The sequence below is a fragment of the Trichechus manatus genome, unplaced genomic scaffold (assembly GCF_000243295.1).
Source record: "Trichechus manatus latirostris isolate Lorelei unplaced genomic scaffold, TriManLat1.0 scaffold00050, whole genome shotgun sequence".
Classification (NCBI taxonomy): domain Eukaryota; kingdom Metazoa; phylum Chordata; class Mammalia; order Sirenia; family Trichechidae; genus Trichechus; species Trichechus manatus.
In genome coordinates, this window is record NW_004443986.1 from 14,523,255 (window position 1) to 14,540,771 (window position 17,517).

Sequence of the window (17,517 nt, forward strand, 5' to 3'; positions counted from 1 at the left end):
AGGTGAAGAATAGCTTGTGTGGCTGGTAGATGACAGGACTGGAATACAAGGAGAGATGTCTGATTCCATAGTCTGTATATTCCCCCAGAATTCCATACAGCCTCCTAACATGCTAGGTACTCATTGATTAGCACAACCAGCTTGTAAGCTTTTAAATATCTTACCAGTCAAGAAGGACTGGGATACGCCTGGAGAAAACTGGCTATGAATTACAACGGTAAGAGGCAGGGCAAGAGGCATGAAGGAGGACTTGGGGTGGTGGGCAGGGGAAGGCTGACATCAGTTGATCTCCATACCAGTTTTACCATCAGAACTTCCAGCCCCTATTTATGGAATTAAGACAACAATTTAGAGGCTATTGTCAAAATTCCACTCCAAATCAAATCATGAAACCTAAAGTCTGGACACCAAGCTGGGCCATCCTGTCTTTAACGATATTTGATCTTTGTTGTTGGTAGTCAGGCCTGAATATATATGACATGTGACACATCTCCTTGTTATGGAAGCTGTAGCTTTCAATTTCCTGTGGGCCTTTATGTTCCACATAAAGGAGAGGATGAAGTTGCTTGGGGATTGGAAGAGGGAGAAAAATGAAAAAAACAGGAGCCAGGGATGATGATGATGGTGATGTTAGAGCTGAAGGTGAAATCCCCAGCGGCAGCAAGGTGTCACTCCACCAGCCCCAGAAAGTTGGGTGCTGTGGCTGCACACACAATGTCCAGGGCAAGGCAGGTGACCTTTGGGGAGAAAAGGAATCACTTCTATTTTTATCCCTGATAATTAAAGTAATATGTGTTCAGTGTAGATAATTGTAGAAATTTACAGAATCTAGAAAAGCATAAATAAGCAAGTAGAACAGATAAAATCAGCTTTTAACATCTGAGGTAGTTCAGTATTTTTTCTATATCCATTATGTATCTCATTTAGCATGTTTTTTCCACTTAATGTTACTCTTGAGAATTCCTTTGCCATGAAATATTTTTTGAAAAAATTTGATGGCAGAATTTGGTGAGAAATTTAGTATCTTCCATATTTCTGCTGACTTTAACGTGTTGAACATCCTCGTACATCAGTTTCTGATGATGGGCTTAGGATACATTTCTACAAGGAGAACTATGAAGCTAAAGAATATGAACATTTTTAAAAGCTCTGATTATTTAATGCTAAGTTGCTGTCCAGAGAGGCTGTGTCAGTTACACTTCCAACAGAGCTTCTGGTGGGATCCTTAAGGAAGGGCAAGGAGACCGAGATCCATCGAGGGAGAGAAAAGTTGGAGTACCTTCTTGGGAAAAGCCCGAGCCATACATCTGCCTCCTGTTTATCCTGATAGCAGAGGCTGGTTTTGCTTTCTGTTGCTGAAACAGCCAATGTTCTCCATGCAGCAGAGGACTTTTTCAAAGAAACTTTGGGGAAAGGAGGGGCTTATTCTGTTTTACATTTTCTCCAAAGAAATGTAGCAAAAGGTTTTTAATCCTAACCGTTCTAATGTAAGAGATCACCGGAAAAACTTCAAAGCACTTCAACCTGTCTTTTAAATGTATTCCCATTTATAAGGTAGGGGGAGTCCTCTCTCTTCCCCCAAAGTTAGAAGAAAAGTGTGAGCAGCACAAAGGCAGATGAGATCAATTGTTCTGGCCTGGAATGTGTCTGGGAGGAATCCAAGGGAATGAATCATCCTGCTGCTGTGGGGTTCCAGTGGTCAGCGGGGAGCACACAGTTCCCTCCTCACCATGCAGGTTGTCTTTATCCCTTTATCCTTTGAACATTGACCAAGTCCTGAGACCTGTGCTGGGCGAAGAGGAGGGGAGTGTGAGGGTCCGCGGGGTAATAAGGGATATGGTGCATCAATGCAGAAAGTGCTCTGCCAGCAGTAAGAACAAAGCATCTGGAAAGGTCAGAAGATAAATTTGGTCTATGAGTCAGTCTGGGAAATCCATAAGAGCTTCCCAGAGAGGGTGGCATTCGAGCTGTGTCTTACAAGTGGAATTAAAATTAGAGGTGCTGATGGAGAGAGAAAGGGAAGGGAGCCATTCCTAGGCAGAGGAATCAAAATGGAAAACGTGGAGACTTAGCTGTACTTCAGGGCCCTTCTCCCTTCACCTACTTGATTAGAAGTCAGGGAAGTTAGACGCCTCATCTTTATTTCGGCCCTGTAAATGCCAATGAAATGGTGAAAAGAGCTGATCCCAAGTCAGTGCCCAGGAGACTAACTGGTCACAGACTCCTTGTCAACAGAGGGTAGGAAGTGAGAAAATTCTGAAGTTAACCCAGGAGTAAACAACAATATGGCGGCACCTCTGGTTTCTGCCTGACCCCACAGCACACCAGTTCATTTCCACCCTCCTCTCACCAACACCCAAGCCAACCAACATGCTGCAGTAAATAGGATGAAATGATTAAAAATCATCATAGAGAACACCACTGCCCTATAGCCAGTAACTTCAAACAGGAAGAGCCAAACCGACACTTTAGGGTACCCTCATCTCCAGCCCTTGGTTAGAAGTAGTTACATGTTTGTTCTTGTCTCACGTATCATTACTTGACATTTCTAGCCCAGAAAAGGAAAGTCATACATCTCTCATGGAAACCAGGACCACTAACTGCCATCCATGTCATGTGTCTGCCAGTGGTATTGAAGCAGGGAGCCTCCCGGTCCATGGGTCACTAAATTTTCTCTTGGCTTTAGATGGAGGGAGAGCACTCAAAAAACCCCAGTCAACCCAGTCATAGAAAACTGAAGGAGGAAAGTGCTAGAAATGCAAGAAAATAAAAGCAAAAGAATAAAAGAACAATTACAAAATAAAACTGACTGAGGGGAATGGACGTGAAAAAGAAAAGTGAAGCTAGAGATAGGTGAGAGAAGAGACTACCTCGCCCTCTGACCAGAATAAAGGGTGTACATTTACGCCCAGGAATAAGCAGCTTATATTTACTTTTTTTTGGGTCAGCCTTGGTGGGCGTAATTACCTCCTCTTTTAATTTAGCCGATGTGTACAACATCTTTTAAACAGTGTTGTGCACTTCAGAGAGGGCAGCAAGACGAGGCAAGGAGGAGCAGTTTGCAGAAAGACTGGAGAGAAACGGCATCAGAGAGCTGGCAGGATACGATCATAGCATTCTCTGTCTAGATTTTTCTACTTTAAATTAGAAAAAGAGGAAAAATCTCCTTCTGCAATGCAGAGATGCCCTCTGGGGAAGCAGATTTGGGTAACAATCCCCTTGGCTTTTTGCAACCTGGCTGCTTACTCTTCACTCCCATGCCCTCTGACAGGCAGGCAGTGTATAGATACCCCTGAGATGTGCTCTGCCGTCCACCCAACAGCCCTCCGGGATGCCCCGACAGGATTCGTGTATCTCCATACTGGGGTCTCAGTTTGAAAAAAGAGCATCTGGACTTTACATGATACAATTTTAACAGTATACACAGTAGGCAACGCCTTGGACCACTTAAACTTTTGTGATACATTTCTTTTCATGCTTTTAAACCAACAGCAGATGTAAAAAGTACCAGAATAGGTTTTTTCATTTCAGAGACACATTTAAAAAGGAGCCCCGTAAGATGTGCTTATGTGATCACACATTATTCAGACCTTTTTCTTTTAACAATCTGCTGAGCTGTGGGTAAATTAGCATATCATCAAATGCACCAGGTATGTTGTCGATTTTCATATTTCCGTTTTTCCACCCCACAGTTGGATTTTAAAGAGCTGCTGGGACCTCATGAGAAAGTCTGCAAATTTGTTTTGTTTTTAAGGCGCCTTCCTGGACCCACACTTGAATGCTGTGGGTGTTTCTCATTGTTTCGTCCCTTCGAGTTTTCTTACTAGAAATATGTAGTACCCACGGATACCCATGACACCCAAACTCAGACCCTGAGAGACACTGGCTCTGTCAGGTCTACAGAAAGGAGAAGAACGTCCCAAGCCCGTTTCTTTCAAGTCCCCTTTCATGCTGGGGAGGGTGGGGGTGCGGGTGAGCAAGACCTTTCTTAGATGGAAGGTAAGCACCCCAAAGGCTCTATGGGCTTTGAAGACTTCAGAGTGGTCTTCTGTGATTCTGTGGTCCATCTGTAGAGCTATTAGCTGGGAAAGGGGTTTGGCAAATCAATAGACAGCACATGTGATAACTCTTAACGGGTTCCGATGTAATGCGAATTTGAAAAATATTAAAAGACATGGTCCTCCGACAAAAGACTGCTTTTGACCTACAGCTCCCACAATGTGATAGGAGAGGGGAAAACAGACACCAAACACCCTGAAACCAGGAGCCAGTATTCATGGGGCCATGGCATGCCCCCCTCAGACGCAGGAGAGGGAAGCGCCTCACCTGGGCCCCTGCTCTGAGTAGAAGGGACTGCCCTCTGTCCACACGGTTACACCCAGCAAGATGGCTTCTCTTACCTTGTATCGCTTTTTACATCCAGGAACTGGGCAGGCAAAAGGCTTCTCCTCCCCTCCGTTCATGCACATGGAGCTGAGGATGGCTTCCGAGCTGATGGCGCTCTCGGTGGTCCAGGACTCGTCGCTGTCCGACTCCTCATAGTCCACTTCCTCCTCATCATACTCACTGCCTGCGGGAGCAGAGAATGTATCGCCCGTCAGAAGTCACGTCCCCACGTGCTTGCTCCGGCCACCCACAGGGCAGGAGGACCAGCAGTGACAGGGCAGCTACTCCTGCCCTTGGGGCAGGCATCCCAGGCACAAAGGGATTTTGCACATGCTTATTTCTAAACACCGCCCTGAGAGGGCGATTTGTGCATTCCCATGTAAGAGACCAGCTTATTCATGGCTAAGAACTGGCTGAGCAAGAACTTGAACTCAAGCCTGTGGCAGGCCAGTCTGTGGCTGCAAAGGTGCTAAAACAAAAACCACAACAGACCCTCCTTGCACGTGTGAGCCAGGCCTGGCATTCCAAATACTAGAATCCTGTGTCCTGACTTCTATGCTTGATTGGCCTAGTAATGCACGAACCTCAGGATATGGGCTGCATTTGACTCTGTTATTAGCTATTTACGTTTCAGTGGGAATGTGTTTCAGAACTTTTTCTTTACAGATTGAGCTGGGAAGACCACAACAACGACATTTGGAACTAAAAGGGGTTACCCCAAGGTGTGGCGCGAAGGGGCAGAAATCCCAGGAGCTCCAAGGATAAGCTGTTAGAGTGCAGGTCTGCCTGCCACATGCAGCCCAGACAGCTGCACCCCCTGTCAGCTCCACACACATTTCCCCACAGGGCAGACTCATCACAGCCACGGCACTCAGACGGGAGGAGGGGGGTTCCCTGTGCTCCTACAGGTTAAGAGCTCTGCTCAGGATTGAATTAAAACTCTCCTGCCTTCTCTGTTCAGGACGGCAGGGATGGAGAACCACCTCAACAACCAGCCCCTTTTTGCTCTTTTTTAATGAGGCTCAAAGCCATTTATTTGGAGCTTTTTGCACAATACAGGTCTGAAGGACATAATTCTACAGATCATAAACAGTGTAAAATAATATGTTGACAAGTCCTAATGCATTTACAAGCCCCATGGAATAAATAGGAATTATAGCACAACATTAATAAGAATTATACGGTAGCAATTAAGAGTTGTGAAATTCATCCCCCAGGTGTGATGCTAAATTGTACCCGAAGCCTGCCTGGGTGCTCTGTGGGCTCGCTCTGCCACGTCAATTATTTCAACACCAAATACTGGCACTTTTATTGGGTTTCATTTTAATAGGCATTAATAAGATTGTTTGAAGAGCCAGTTGAGCCAGGAACAGGGACGCCAGCATCTGGGGCTAGAAGTGAAAAGAATGCAGGAAGGAAGGAAGGGACCTCAAGTTTATTGAGTGCCTATTATATTTCAGGCAAGGTAGGTGTGTTATCTATTTCATCTTCCAGGAACCCCAGAGGGGGAAGGGAGTATTATCACTTTTAAACAAGTGAGGAAACTGAGCCTGGGTGAGGTTAAAGAAGGTGTATATTCCTGATTAGCTATTAATGAGACGTCATGCTTCCCCACGTTAATTCCTGGGCCCCAGTGCCAGCAGCTCTCAGAGGGGCCACTCTCCCCTCTGTGCCCCCCTCAACCTCCTTCCATGTTGTAGGTTCTTCACCATCTCCCACTTGGGTAGAATTCAAAGTAGTCTATTCTGGAGCCTGTTAGAATTCTTGGGTGTTGCAGAAAAACAATGTGGCAAAACAAGGCTCTGGAATTAAGAGTGGGTTCCAGCCAAGCCTGCGGTTGCTCCGAGAACTAAGAGACCCAGTTGGAAATGCTCTTGCAAGACAATACAGGGTGCTATGTCCACCGCGCCTCTAAGTCGGCTGTGAGCTAACTGCAGAATCTGTTTTGAAGTAGGGCATTGTTTAGGACATTCTACTCTTAAACAAATGCCACATGCTGATGTCCTTTAAATTGCTTGTTAGAAAACTATAAATGCTGTTTTGCAAAGCTTCTTTCCAGCAGGACTTCAGAAAGTTAGAATGACTGATTTTCCCATCTAATTGGGATAATTTGTTAACCTGAATACCAAGAGCCATGCAACATTTACAACTGTGGGAGCGGGGTGGACCTCAGACCTACTGAGGCCTTTATGAAGCCCAGCAGAAGAGAAAACTTCAAAACTGTTCTGGATCAAAAGGGCCCGGTGCTGAGGGGCTGACGCTGTGTCTGCTGTGGCCTGGAGACCGCGTGGCATCCAGCCCCGAGCGGGGCAGGTGGGGACAATGAAAAGGAGTGCCGGACAACAGGTGTACATCGGCACTGTCCAGGGCAAACTGGGCCACAAGCACACCCTAGTTATCAGTGGCCCACAAGGTCCTTTTGTGAGACGAATTGCCTCCCTTTGGATGGGGCTCGATATGGACCTGCTCATACTGAATTCCATTCTACCATAGTGCATAGACCTGGGTTCATGTCTTGGCTCTTAGTCACTGAGAGACAAGTTACTTGGCCTCTACTTTCTCTTCTGTGAAATGGGTGCAAATCCCTACCTAGCATGTTTAACGGAAAGATTAGAATTACTGTCTAAAAACAGTTGGCATAGGAGGACCTGTCACACAGAAAATGCTCAGAAAATGGACGATAGCATACGTAATATCAATATTCTGTATTTTTAGAAAGGCCTGCTGTGAAACCAAACAAAAAATAAATTATTCTGGACGGTTTGGGAATCCCTACTAGAAAAAATGCATGAGGGACTCCACACCAGGACAAGCCTCATCTTTGCTTTGTACTTTTCAGCCCAGCAGAGTGGAGCATTTTCCCTCTTCATTGAGGCTACAGGGAACAGGGTGGAGAGTGTGGCTCAGAGGCCAGAGGACCTGCAGGTGCCCTCGCGCCACCACTGACCAGCTTTGTGACCCCAGGCAAGTGGCATCACCTCTCGGAGCCACAGACTCCTCATCTGGAAAATGGGGCTAATAATAACACCCACCAGACTGTTGTGAAAAACAGCTTGAATTCTGGTTTTAAAAGAACTTAGAACAATGCCTGGCACAGGGTACGCACCAAAGGCGTATTTGTTAAATAAATATGTTGCAGTTAATTTCACCTACCATCCCCTTGTGTTCTTTTGCAGATAAAACCCCCAAAAACCAAACCTGTTGCTGTCAAGTCAATTCTGAGTCATAGCGACCCTATAAGACAGAATAGAACTGCCCCATAGGGTTTCCAAGGAGCGGCTGGCGGATTGAAACTGCCCACCTTTTTTGGTTAGCAGCCGAGCTCTTAATTACTGCACCACCAGGGCTCCCTTTTGCAGATACTAGGTTTTTAAAATGGTGTGTGTGAGGCCTACTGATGCTCAAGTGAACGGGCCCTTTAATCAAACAGGAGAACTGTCACCGGCTGTGAGGTGGGTTCCTCTCAGCTTCGGGTTTTGGTTTTCACTGTGGGGGTGGGAGGGCCGGCGGCAGGCAGGGAGGGCTGCAGGTGTTCCTGGGAGTCACATCTGGGAAACCTGCTGGTAGGACCCTCAGTGTCCTGCAGAAAACATCTGAGGCCCACAAAACCACCGCTATTCACCCCCTTTCAAACATCTTTGAACCCTACAAAGAGGGAACCTGAAACCAGTGTTGCACGCTTAGTTACAAAACCACCTGGGCCAACCCTCTCCTTTGCTGTATTAATTTCCTCATGGAAACGTAGGAGGCTCAAGACTCCTTGGAAGAAAGGTCTGGCAATCTACTTCTGAAAAGTCAGCCACTGAAAACTCTATGGAGCCGTTCTACTCCGACACACATGGGGTTGCCATGAATTGGAATCAAAAGCAACTGGTTTGGATTCCCACACCTCATGGCCATCTTACACCCCCCAGCTGGTGACCACTGCTCTCCAGGCTGGCTGGAGGGGGTCAAAGAACACATCACAGTTCGCTCTGAGGTGACTCTGATTGAAATGAGGCTTTGGACTACTATAGGGGAATTAAGGAATGGATACACTCATTCATTCACTCAGAAAACACTTAGCCAACACCCATCGTGAGCAGAGCCTTGATCTTAAGGTTCTGTCTAAATCCACCCGATAAGCCCACAAGGAAGGTGGGGGGCTCCATGCCAGAAGCTGAAGGGAGTAACAAGGAAATAAGATGAGGTCCTCGCTCTGTGCCCCACCATCGAAAATTCACAAACATTAATTTCTGCGTCTTTTTTCTAGGCAGAAGAATTATAAAAAGTATTTCCTCTTTATAAAAGAGGGAAAAACCCCAATCTCTACCTGTAGTTTTAAGGAGTTGGGGGCAGGTAGGTGGGGAGGAAAGGACTTTGCCCTGTATGAGTTATAGGAAGAACCACTGTTCCTGTCCACAGCCACCACTGGGCTAAGCCCCATCACTACCCAAACCCTGCTGGGTGCCTCTAGGCAGTGTACTCGCTTCCTCTCTGCAGAGCTATTTCAAATCCCGTCCACTGCCCTCAAGCCTCTGACCACACGTCCATCTACTCACCGTTTACTCCTAGCAGATGGCCCAATGCTTTCTTTTAGCACCTATAGCTTTCTCATTCTTTGTACTCATAAACATGAAATACTGGCATACAGATAGATAAAAATAAGTCAACCTTTTCCAGAAACCCAATACACCACATTTTTCTTATAAAGCAGATCATTAATATTCATGTATAAGTGATAACTGCAGTGACAGCAAATTAAAACTCTCCTGGGGTGTCAAATTCTGGCAAATACATTAGCAAAAAGTTACCTTTCTGCCTTAAAGATTTATCATTATAAATTAGCTTTAATTGCTACTGACCCACTTTATGCGAGCTGAAGCAACAAAAGTCAAAATAAACGGGCAGTGTATGATTACAATGGAAGCCACACCAACGGCCTGAACTGTGCACCATACCCCCAACTTTCCTGATGTGGCTCCTTCGCCTCAGCTCATTGCTGTGATGACGTTCTTCCTCATCTCCTAACTCTGGTCCTGGTTCTCCTAGCCAGGAGTAATCTCTTTCTCATAGGACTTAACACTTTCTAACATATTGCTGGGCCCTGTGCTTGTTTATCTCTTGAATTGGGAGATACTAGGACAGTCATGGTTTAGTGGTAGAATTCTTACCTTCCATGTGGGAGACCTGAGTTTGGTTCCCAGCCAATGCACCTCAAGCACAGCCACTACCCCTCTGTCAGTGGCGGCTTGCATGTTGCTATGATGCTGAACAGGTCTCAGTGGAGCATTCAGACTGAGACAGACCAGGAAGAAAGGCCTGGCAATCTACTTCTGAAAATCAGCCAATGAAAACCATATGGATCTGATCTGCAGCTGATTATGGGGATGGCACAGGATCGGGTAGCATTTTGTTCCTTTGTGCGGGGGGTCACCATGAGTCAGGGGCCGACTAGATGGCAGCCAACAACAAGGTCTTCATTATCTTTGATTATCACACAGTGCTGAATACTGTCCGACACAGTGCTGAAAGAGGAGTCCCCTAGGCTGGAAGGCACCACACAATAGCTGCAACAATGCACTAAACCATACTAACAATCACAAAGATGTCACAGGACCAGGCAACATTTTCTTCTGTCATGCATGAGACTGCTATGATTCGGAGCTGACTCAAAGGCAGCTAACCACAACAACATCATCCCACAGTCCCCAAGGCAGTGCCTTGCACTTAAAGAGCTAATGGACATGGGTTTGTTGAACGAATGAGTGAATACACTTCATAGGCTTTAGAAATTACACAGCCTCCACTCTTGGCTGTCTTAAGTTAACAAAAAGAAATTAGATTATCTCAGTTGCCTGCTTAAAATCCTCTAATGGCTTCCCGTAGGAGCATGGGAGTAGTCCAATGTCTTATCATGGCCTACTGCGTACCATAGTTGCTTGAATCTTTAATATCTAAAGTGATTTTTTTTCTTACAAAAAAACTTAAGAACTATTTGTACTTGATTTAATGCTAAATTTTTACACCTAAAACTCTATTTAACAAATACTTCTAAATATTCAGATACTATTTCCAAAAAACCAAATCCATTGCTTTCGAGTTGATTCTGACTCATAGCAACCTTATAGGACAGAATAGAACAGCCTCATAGGGTTTTGAAGGCTGCAATCTTTACGGAACCAGACTGCCACATCTTTCTAGGTTTGAACCTCCAACCTTTTGGTTAGCAGCAGAGTGCTTAACCACTGCATCACTAGAGCTCCTCAGATAGTATTAAACAATAAGTCAAAATCTACTTTTTTAAATAAAATGCTCTTATGCATTTAAATGTTGGTTACAAACTTCGTCAAATTCTCCTAAAGATTTCAACAAAATTATGCAAACTTAAGTGCTTTAACACATCTTAAAAACAGAAAAATCACACAGATTATCACAAAACTTACACTTAACCTATTAAGTGTATTCCTATAGATTTATTTTTTCATTATTTCCACACTTAGCTTTGACCTTCCTGGCGTTGCAAGAAGCTGCTGAGACCCGAGAGAAACAGGAGCCCACCTCAGGCCAGCGGAGGGTGGAGGCTCTGAGTTACTGAGCCACTGATTCTTGCTCAGGATGAGAAGATGCAAGCATTCACACGTGCATTTCCTGAACTGGACTCTTGGGTTTTTTAAGTCGAGGTTCGCTTCTTTCATAAACAGGACTTTTAAAGCCCATGTCTTTCATGCCACTTGGAGCTTTCAATATAATGATCAGGGCCACTGGAGATAGAATCTCCCAAGAGACAAGGGATTTCTTCAAGGGACCAGCCTTCCTCTCAGATGGGTTATCCTCCATCTTTGACCCACTCTTTCTGCCTGTTTGTGACCACTGGTGTTGGCTGGTCTTTCCTGCTCTTATCCCACCTTCCTACTTTTCCTGGAACTACTGGGCTTACAAGTCCCTGCCTATCTGCTAATGTAGATGGAAGAAAAGAACACCTGTATCTCATAAATAGACACTTCCTTTACAGAGAACACAACACTCACCCATGCAGCACTACTCTGCATAGCAAAATTTATAGAAATATAAACACAGCCTGCTACGTTCGCCCTTCTTGCATTATAACTGCCTTATGGCACACTCAGTATTAACTTCCCCATTTTGAGAATCATTTTTGGACTCAATGCTTTCTGTGGATTCAATGGGCCCTGATTATCAATCATTATCAACCTCTCTGATACTCAAATTATCACAGCTTGGCCAGTGCAAGCCCTTCAGGTGGCTTCCTTTGTCATTTCAGTGTTTCTCCATTCCTGCTTTTTAATTATTTTTCTTCTCTTTAATCAAAGTTATGAAGGAGGACTGGTGGTGCAATGGTTAAAGCACTCGACTGCTAACTAAAACGTCAGTGGTTTGAACCCACAAGCCACTCCGTGGGAGAAGAGACCTGGCGATCTGCTTCCATAAAGATTAAAAAATCTGTAAAAACCAAACCAGCTGACGTAGTCAGATTCCGACTCATAGCGACCCTACAGCGACTTGTAGCGACCATAAAGATTATAGCCTAGGAAATCCTATGGGCCAGTTCTGCTCTCACATAGGGTGGCTATCAGTTGGAATCGACTCAATAGCACACAACAATAATCAAAGTTATAATTTTACAGAATAAAAAGTCAAATAGCTCAATGAGGCTTAAAATGAGAAACGGGTCTCCTGTCCCACCCCTTCGCATCCCGGATCCCTGTTCCCTGTAGGCAACCACTCTGACCTCCTCATTTCTAAATAACAAGCCTCTACTGCTGTTTCTGGGTATGCCATTTTGCATATCTTTTGACTTTCTGCTATAATTTTGATCTTTTACACATCTAATATCAGAATTTTATGATAATATTATATTTGGTTTCATTAGTATTCAGTGTTTACATTGTTATGACACAGAGCCATGCAGTGAACTATGATTACATTTTTGTTTTCACTGGAGTTAATAAACGTCATTTCCAAGTTTGCTTATTAGCCTATGTCTTTGTTATCACCTTTCTCGTCTTCCTCCTCCTCCTCATTGTAATAAGAGCAGATGACACTTGCTTAGGGCTCCCTCTGTGTCAGGCCTGGTTCTAAGCACTCACTGTACATCTACTTACTCATTCAGACCTTACAACAACCCTATGATTATCTTCATTTTATCTGAAATGTAGGCTCAGAGAGGTGATGTGATCTATCTGAGGTCACAAAGCTACTCTGTGGCACACTAAGGATTCAAATCTGGCCATTTGGCTCCAGAGCCTGCATTCCTAACCAGTATACTGTATTTTTTTCTCCCAGTTGCCTTGGTGTCACCTCCAACTCATGGTGACCTCAGATGTGTCAGAGGAGAACTGTACTCCATGGGTTTTCAATGGCTAATTTTTTGGAAGTAGATGGCCAGGTCCTTCTTCCAAGCTGCCTCTAAGTGGCTTCAAATCTCCAACCTCTTGGCTAGCAGCTGAGTGCATTAGCCATTTCCACCACCCAGGGACTCCTATGGTATTACTTACTTTATCTAATTCATTCCCAGATACTACAAAAAAAAAAAAAAAAAAACTTCGTTGCTGTTGAGTTGATTCCAACTCATAGCGACCCTATAGGACAGAACAGAACTTCCCCATAGGGTTTCCAAGGAGTGGCTGGTGGATTTGAACCGCAGACCCTTTGGTTAGCAGCTATAGCTCTTAATCACTATGCCAACAGGGCTCCAAACTCTTCAATGGAACTCTAAATCTCCTCTCAATATGCTCAAACCCAGCAGGTATTCTGTTTTTACCCTTCACTTTTCTCTCCTCCTCAATCCTTCCTCCTTCTTTTCCTTAGAGACCCTCTCCTGGACCCTCTGCCCTCTTGTTCTGTTCTGAACCACACGTTTTCCAGGCCTGCTGCAGAGCCGTCATCCTGCGGTTTTCCTTCTTCCCCATCCTGGGAACATCTTTTAGCTCTCCCCATGTTGATTCCTTTCTCCTACATTCCATGTCTTCCTCTTTCTTGGGTGGAGCACATCTTCCAAGAGCTTTCTGAGAAAGGATCATGGGAGGTCAAGTTTTGAGTCCTTGAATGTCTGAGAATATCTACTGACCTCACCTTGAAGGGTAGCCTGTAGCCTCCGAGGTTCATGATCACTTTGTCTAAGACTGTGGAGGTTCAGGGCATTCTAGCTTCTCAGGTTGCTGCCTAGAAGTCCCATGCCAGACTGATTCCCAGTTGTTGGAATATGTGCTCCCTCTTGAGAGACTCAGGGCTTCCCTTTTCTCTGTGTTCCCCCACCATCCTTTTTCCACCATGCTGGGGATTCAACGAGCCCCTTTCACCTTGAAACTTATGCCCTTCAATTCTGGGAAATTTTCTTCAATTATATTTTTGATATTTTTCTCTCCTCTCTTATTTGTCTTCCTGTGAGCTTCTTTTATTTAGATGTTAGCCCTCCTGTACTTGTCCTCTAGTGTTCTTTATCTTATCACTTCTACTTTTTAATCTCTGATTTTTTGTTTTACTTTCTAGAATATTCTTCCAAGACTTATCTCTGACCTTTCCATAAAGATTTTTCATTTCTGCTATCACATTTTTAATTTTCAAGGACTCCTTTTTATTCTTGTTTCACACAAACCTTTCTCATCCCTCTGAGGAAATGACAGAGTTTATGTCTATTTTTAAGTTTTCTCCTGCTCCACGCACTGCTGCTATTTTTTCTATGTTCCTTTTTTCCCTCTTTATTCTGGTCTCTGTCATCCTCGATCCTGGAAACTGTTCTCAAACCTTGGGGACCCTTGTCTGTCTGCTTATGTTTAAGGCCAAATTAAAACAAACAAAAACAAACAAACAAACCCACTGCCATCAACTCAGAACAGAGCACAGTTCTACTCTGTGATCGTTTATGGAAGCAGACTTTTCTACCATGGTGCTGCTGGGTGAGTTTGAACCACCAATCTTTAGGTTAGTAGTCAAGTGCAAACTGTTTGTGCCACCCAGAGAGCTTCATGTTTAAGAGTGAGGCACAGAGAGCCAACTGGATGCTCTAATGCTTGGATGGGACTGTAAGATGGTAAGTGTCCCTGTTGGGTCATCTGGCTGGGGACCACACCTGTTAGAATCTGCAGCTCTTTTCTCTTTGGCTGGTCATCCTCTCCAAAGAGAAATAAATCGTGCAGGCTATCAGCATTTCTGGAATGGGTAGGCAAAGATGCTGGGACTCTACCAGTCAGCACGGAATCTATTACTCACTCTCCCTGTTCTAAGGACTGTGCCCTCCCACTCAGCTCTTCCTGGTGTCCCTGGTTCGGTATCTCCATAGAATTAACCTCCAGTGTTTTGCTGTGGGTCGAGAGGCAGCTGCCTGGCTGTGCAGGGGTAGGGAGGACCTGGGGAAGGGGAGTAGAATCTAACCCCAATACAGACTTGCAGCTAGCTCTCCTGATTCCAGTCTCACCTGCACTCCCATATTCAGTGGAGCAACACAATGTTGCTCCATTTCTTAACTATGTAACAGTTTTACTGAGCTATAATTCACATACCATACTATTCACACATTTAAAGTATATAATTCAATGGTTTTTAGTATATTCATAGACTTGTGCAACTACCATAGCACTTAAATTTAGATCTCTTTCATCACCCCCAAAAGAAACCTGTACCCCTTACATCGCTCCACTTCTTGAGGCTTTCTGGGATTCCCTGGTATAAATCGGCCTTCTTCAATTGCAGCTCACCTGTCGGCCTGCTAGTCAGTTACTTCTTGTCCTTTTGCTTTGCAGCCTCCAGTTTTTGTTGCTGCTGTGGCATCTTTGTCTTTGTGGGTTAAACTCTTTAAGCCCCTTCTTCTGTCATTTTAGGTATACGTGTGTGTTCCAGCTGCCATCTTTAACTGGGAGTTTCCAAGCCGCTTTGAAAGCATCATTCTTTCTGGCAACAACAGAAGTGCCAAGTCCATCCTTGATTGCTCCAGCCCCAAGACACAGGATCACCTACTTTCAATAGCAGATGGCACCAGAGACGAAAATCTAGATGCTAGTGGTAGGGGCCAGGTGGTCCCACTCGACGACGGTGTTGGGTAGGGTCACTGCTGCTGAGCCACCTGAGGGGCAGCGCCATAAGGACCTCTTTATGATCACGAGTTCGTTCTTTCCAATTTCACTCCCACATTACCAAATCCATTAAAATTTTATTCAAAATAAACGTGTCTTCCCTGCAATATGCCTCCTTAAATCTTTACCCTCCTCCCCAGTCTTTCATTTTCCATCCTTCTCTTTTATGACGCTTGTATGTCTCCTGCCTGCCATCCCGGGTCACTCTGATGACACAGTTCTCCCCACTATGCCTTAGGCCACACGTATGTAAAATACTGAGCATGTTCCCTGGTCAGAGCCTTCCTTCCCACGGTGACTCCCTGCCCCTGACACTCTTCCCCCAGCGTTTCCCATACCTGGAGCTTCCTCAGCGTTCAGCTCAACGCCTCCACCTCTGGGAGCCCTCCCTGATAACCTGTTTAAGCAGCTTGGCCTCCTGCAGGCATAATCTCCTCACCCTGGGAACTTTTCTCCTAGCACATTTCACTTCCTAAATGATCTGGTTTCCATCTTTGTCTGCTTTCCACGTCACTGGATTCCTGGTGTCCTTCAAAGTGCCTGGCACACAGTACGCACTCAATATATACAGTGGCTAAACTGGGCCTCCTGACACCAGGTCATTGCTTTCTACCTACATGACGTTATTGGGGGAACAGAAATCTAAGTGTGAGGTTGTTGTCCAGCTGATGAAGGCGTAGTGAAGATACAAAAAATGTACATCTGTGAGATTCAGGCCCTGTCACTTAATGGCCAAACACAGACACAAAAGTCCAAAGCTCTATCACCTTTCTCTGTGCCCATTTTTGGGAAAAGAGTGAAAATCATGAGCCGATGAAATGGTCATGCAGCAGTAGCACCCCGGCTAGTACAGTGACAAAAGGGGAAGCAGTGGAAGAATGCTGAGGCTGCCACCCCAAAACCTGCCAGCTTTGTCAACACAGCCCTGACCCCTGGGCCGTGGAGATGGGACTATCATCACAAGGGCTCAGTCTGCACGGCGGAGGCTGTTACTTCCCTCGCAGCTCCTTCTCCTCCATCAGGGAAGTACAGCCCGTGGGCTCTGGCACCCTAACCCCATGGCCCGTGATTTAATTTGAAGTCAAGAGCAAGGCTGTTTAAATCAGTATCCTGTAAAAATTGGAAATTCAGGTTTCAAACCAATTCCACAACTCAATAGTAAAGAATTCTGTAATTCTATTTAAAGGCACATTCTCAGAAAAAAAGATGAAAGGAAATAAACACCCAGGAAAAAAATTGGTCCCTTTCACATTAACCCTTTCTTGTTAGGCCTCTTAATCCTTTTCTTCTTTTCTCTTTGAGACTTCAAAGCTGCCCTCTGTCCTTTTCCCTCACCTACTCAGTCTGGTGTCAGAGACCGTGGCTTGCTCCTGGCTCAAAGCTGCGGTTTCATTATTACCTCCCTAGCAGCAGTCCTCTCAGGGCCCATGGCTCCAGCTAAGCACACGCACTTCTCTTGGTACATAATTTCCCGGCTCTCCATCTTGGTGAGAGGAGAAAGAAACTGCCCAAGAAGCACAAGGAAACAGTGTCTCCCTTAGTGTTCACATATCTTGGTGACATTTTCAGGAAAACATGGGCAGCAAGAAACGACAACATCTCTGCAGTATGGCACACACCTCAGCGATACCCTTCTAGGGCTTTCTTCACCCCCACTCATAAGTTCCTTGCTGTCTAACCTTTGGCGGAGACCTCAGTGACTTCTTTTCCCTTAACTTTCTAGTTGCTGCTAAGGGTTCATTAGGATTTAATATAAAAGTTTCCGTATCACTCGACAGCCCTTTTAGTTGGTCTCCAGTGCAGAGTCTAGAGCAGTATTTTTAAAGTGCAGACTGTGGCCTGTAAGTGGGTCATGAAATCCATTTGGGGGGCACAAATGGTATTTAAAGAAATGAAAGGACAGAATGGAATAGAAGGTATCAGAGTGTAAAGTGTGCTTGTGAGACTATTGTTTCAAGTGTGTGTGTCCACTGTGTTGCAATGTAAAATATATTCCTTACTATGTGTCACAAAAAAATCGAGTCTGTGGGTGGTGCAAATGGTTAACACACACAGCTGC

At 45.0% G+C, this 17,517-nt stretch overlaps 1 protein-coding gene across 1 annotated transcript in view; it reads right to left on the reverse strand.

Moving 5' to 3' along the window:
* JAZF1 (JAZF zinc finger 1) overlaps positions 1-17,517 on the reverse strand; it is a 160,067-nt gene that overhangs the window by 5,425 nt on the left and 137,125 nt on the right. The window contains exon 3 of the mRNA XM_004377488.2: positions 4,401-4,570. Within this exon, the coding sequence (XP_004377545.2) occupies positions 4,401-4,570 (170 nt within the window). The remainder of the gene's footprint in view (positions 1-4,400; positions 4,571-17,517) is intronic.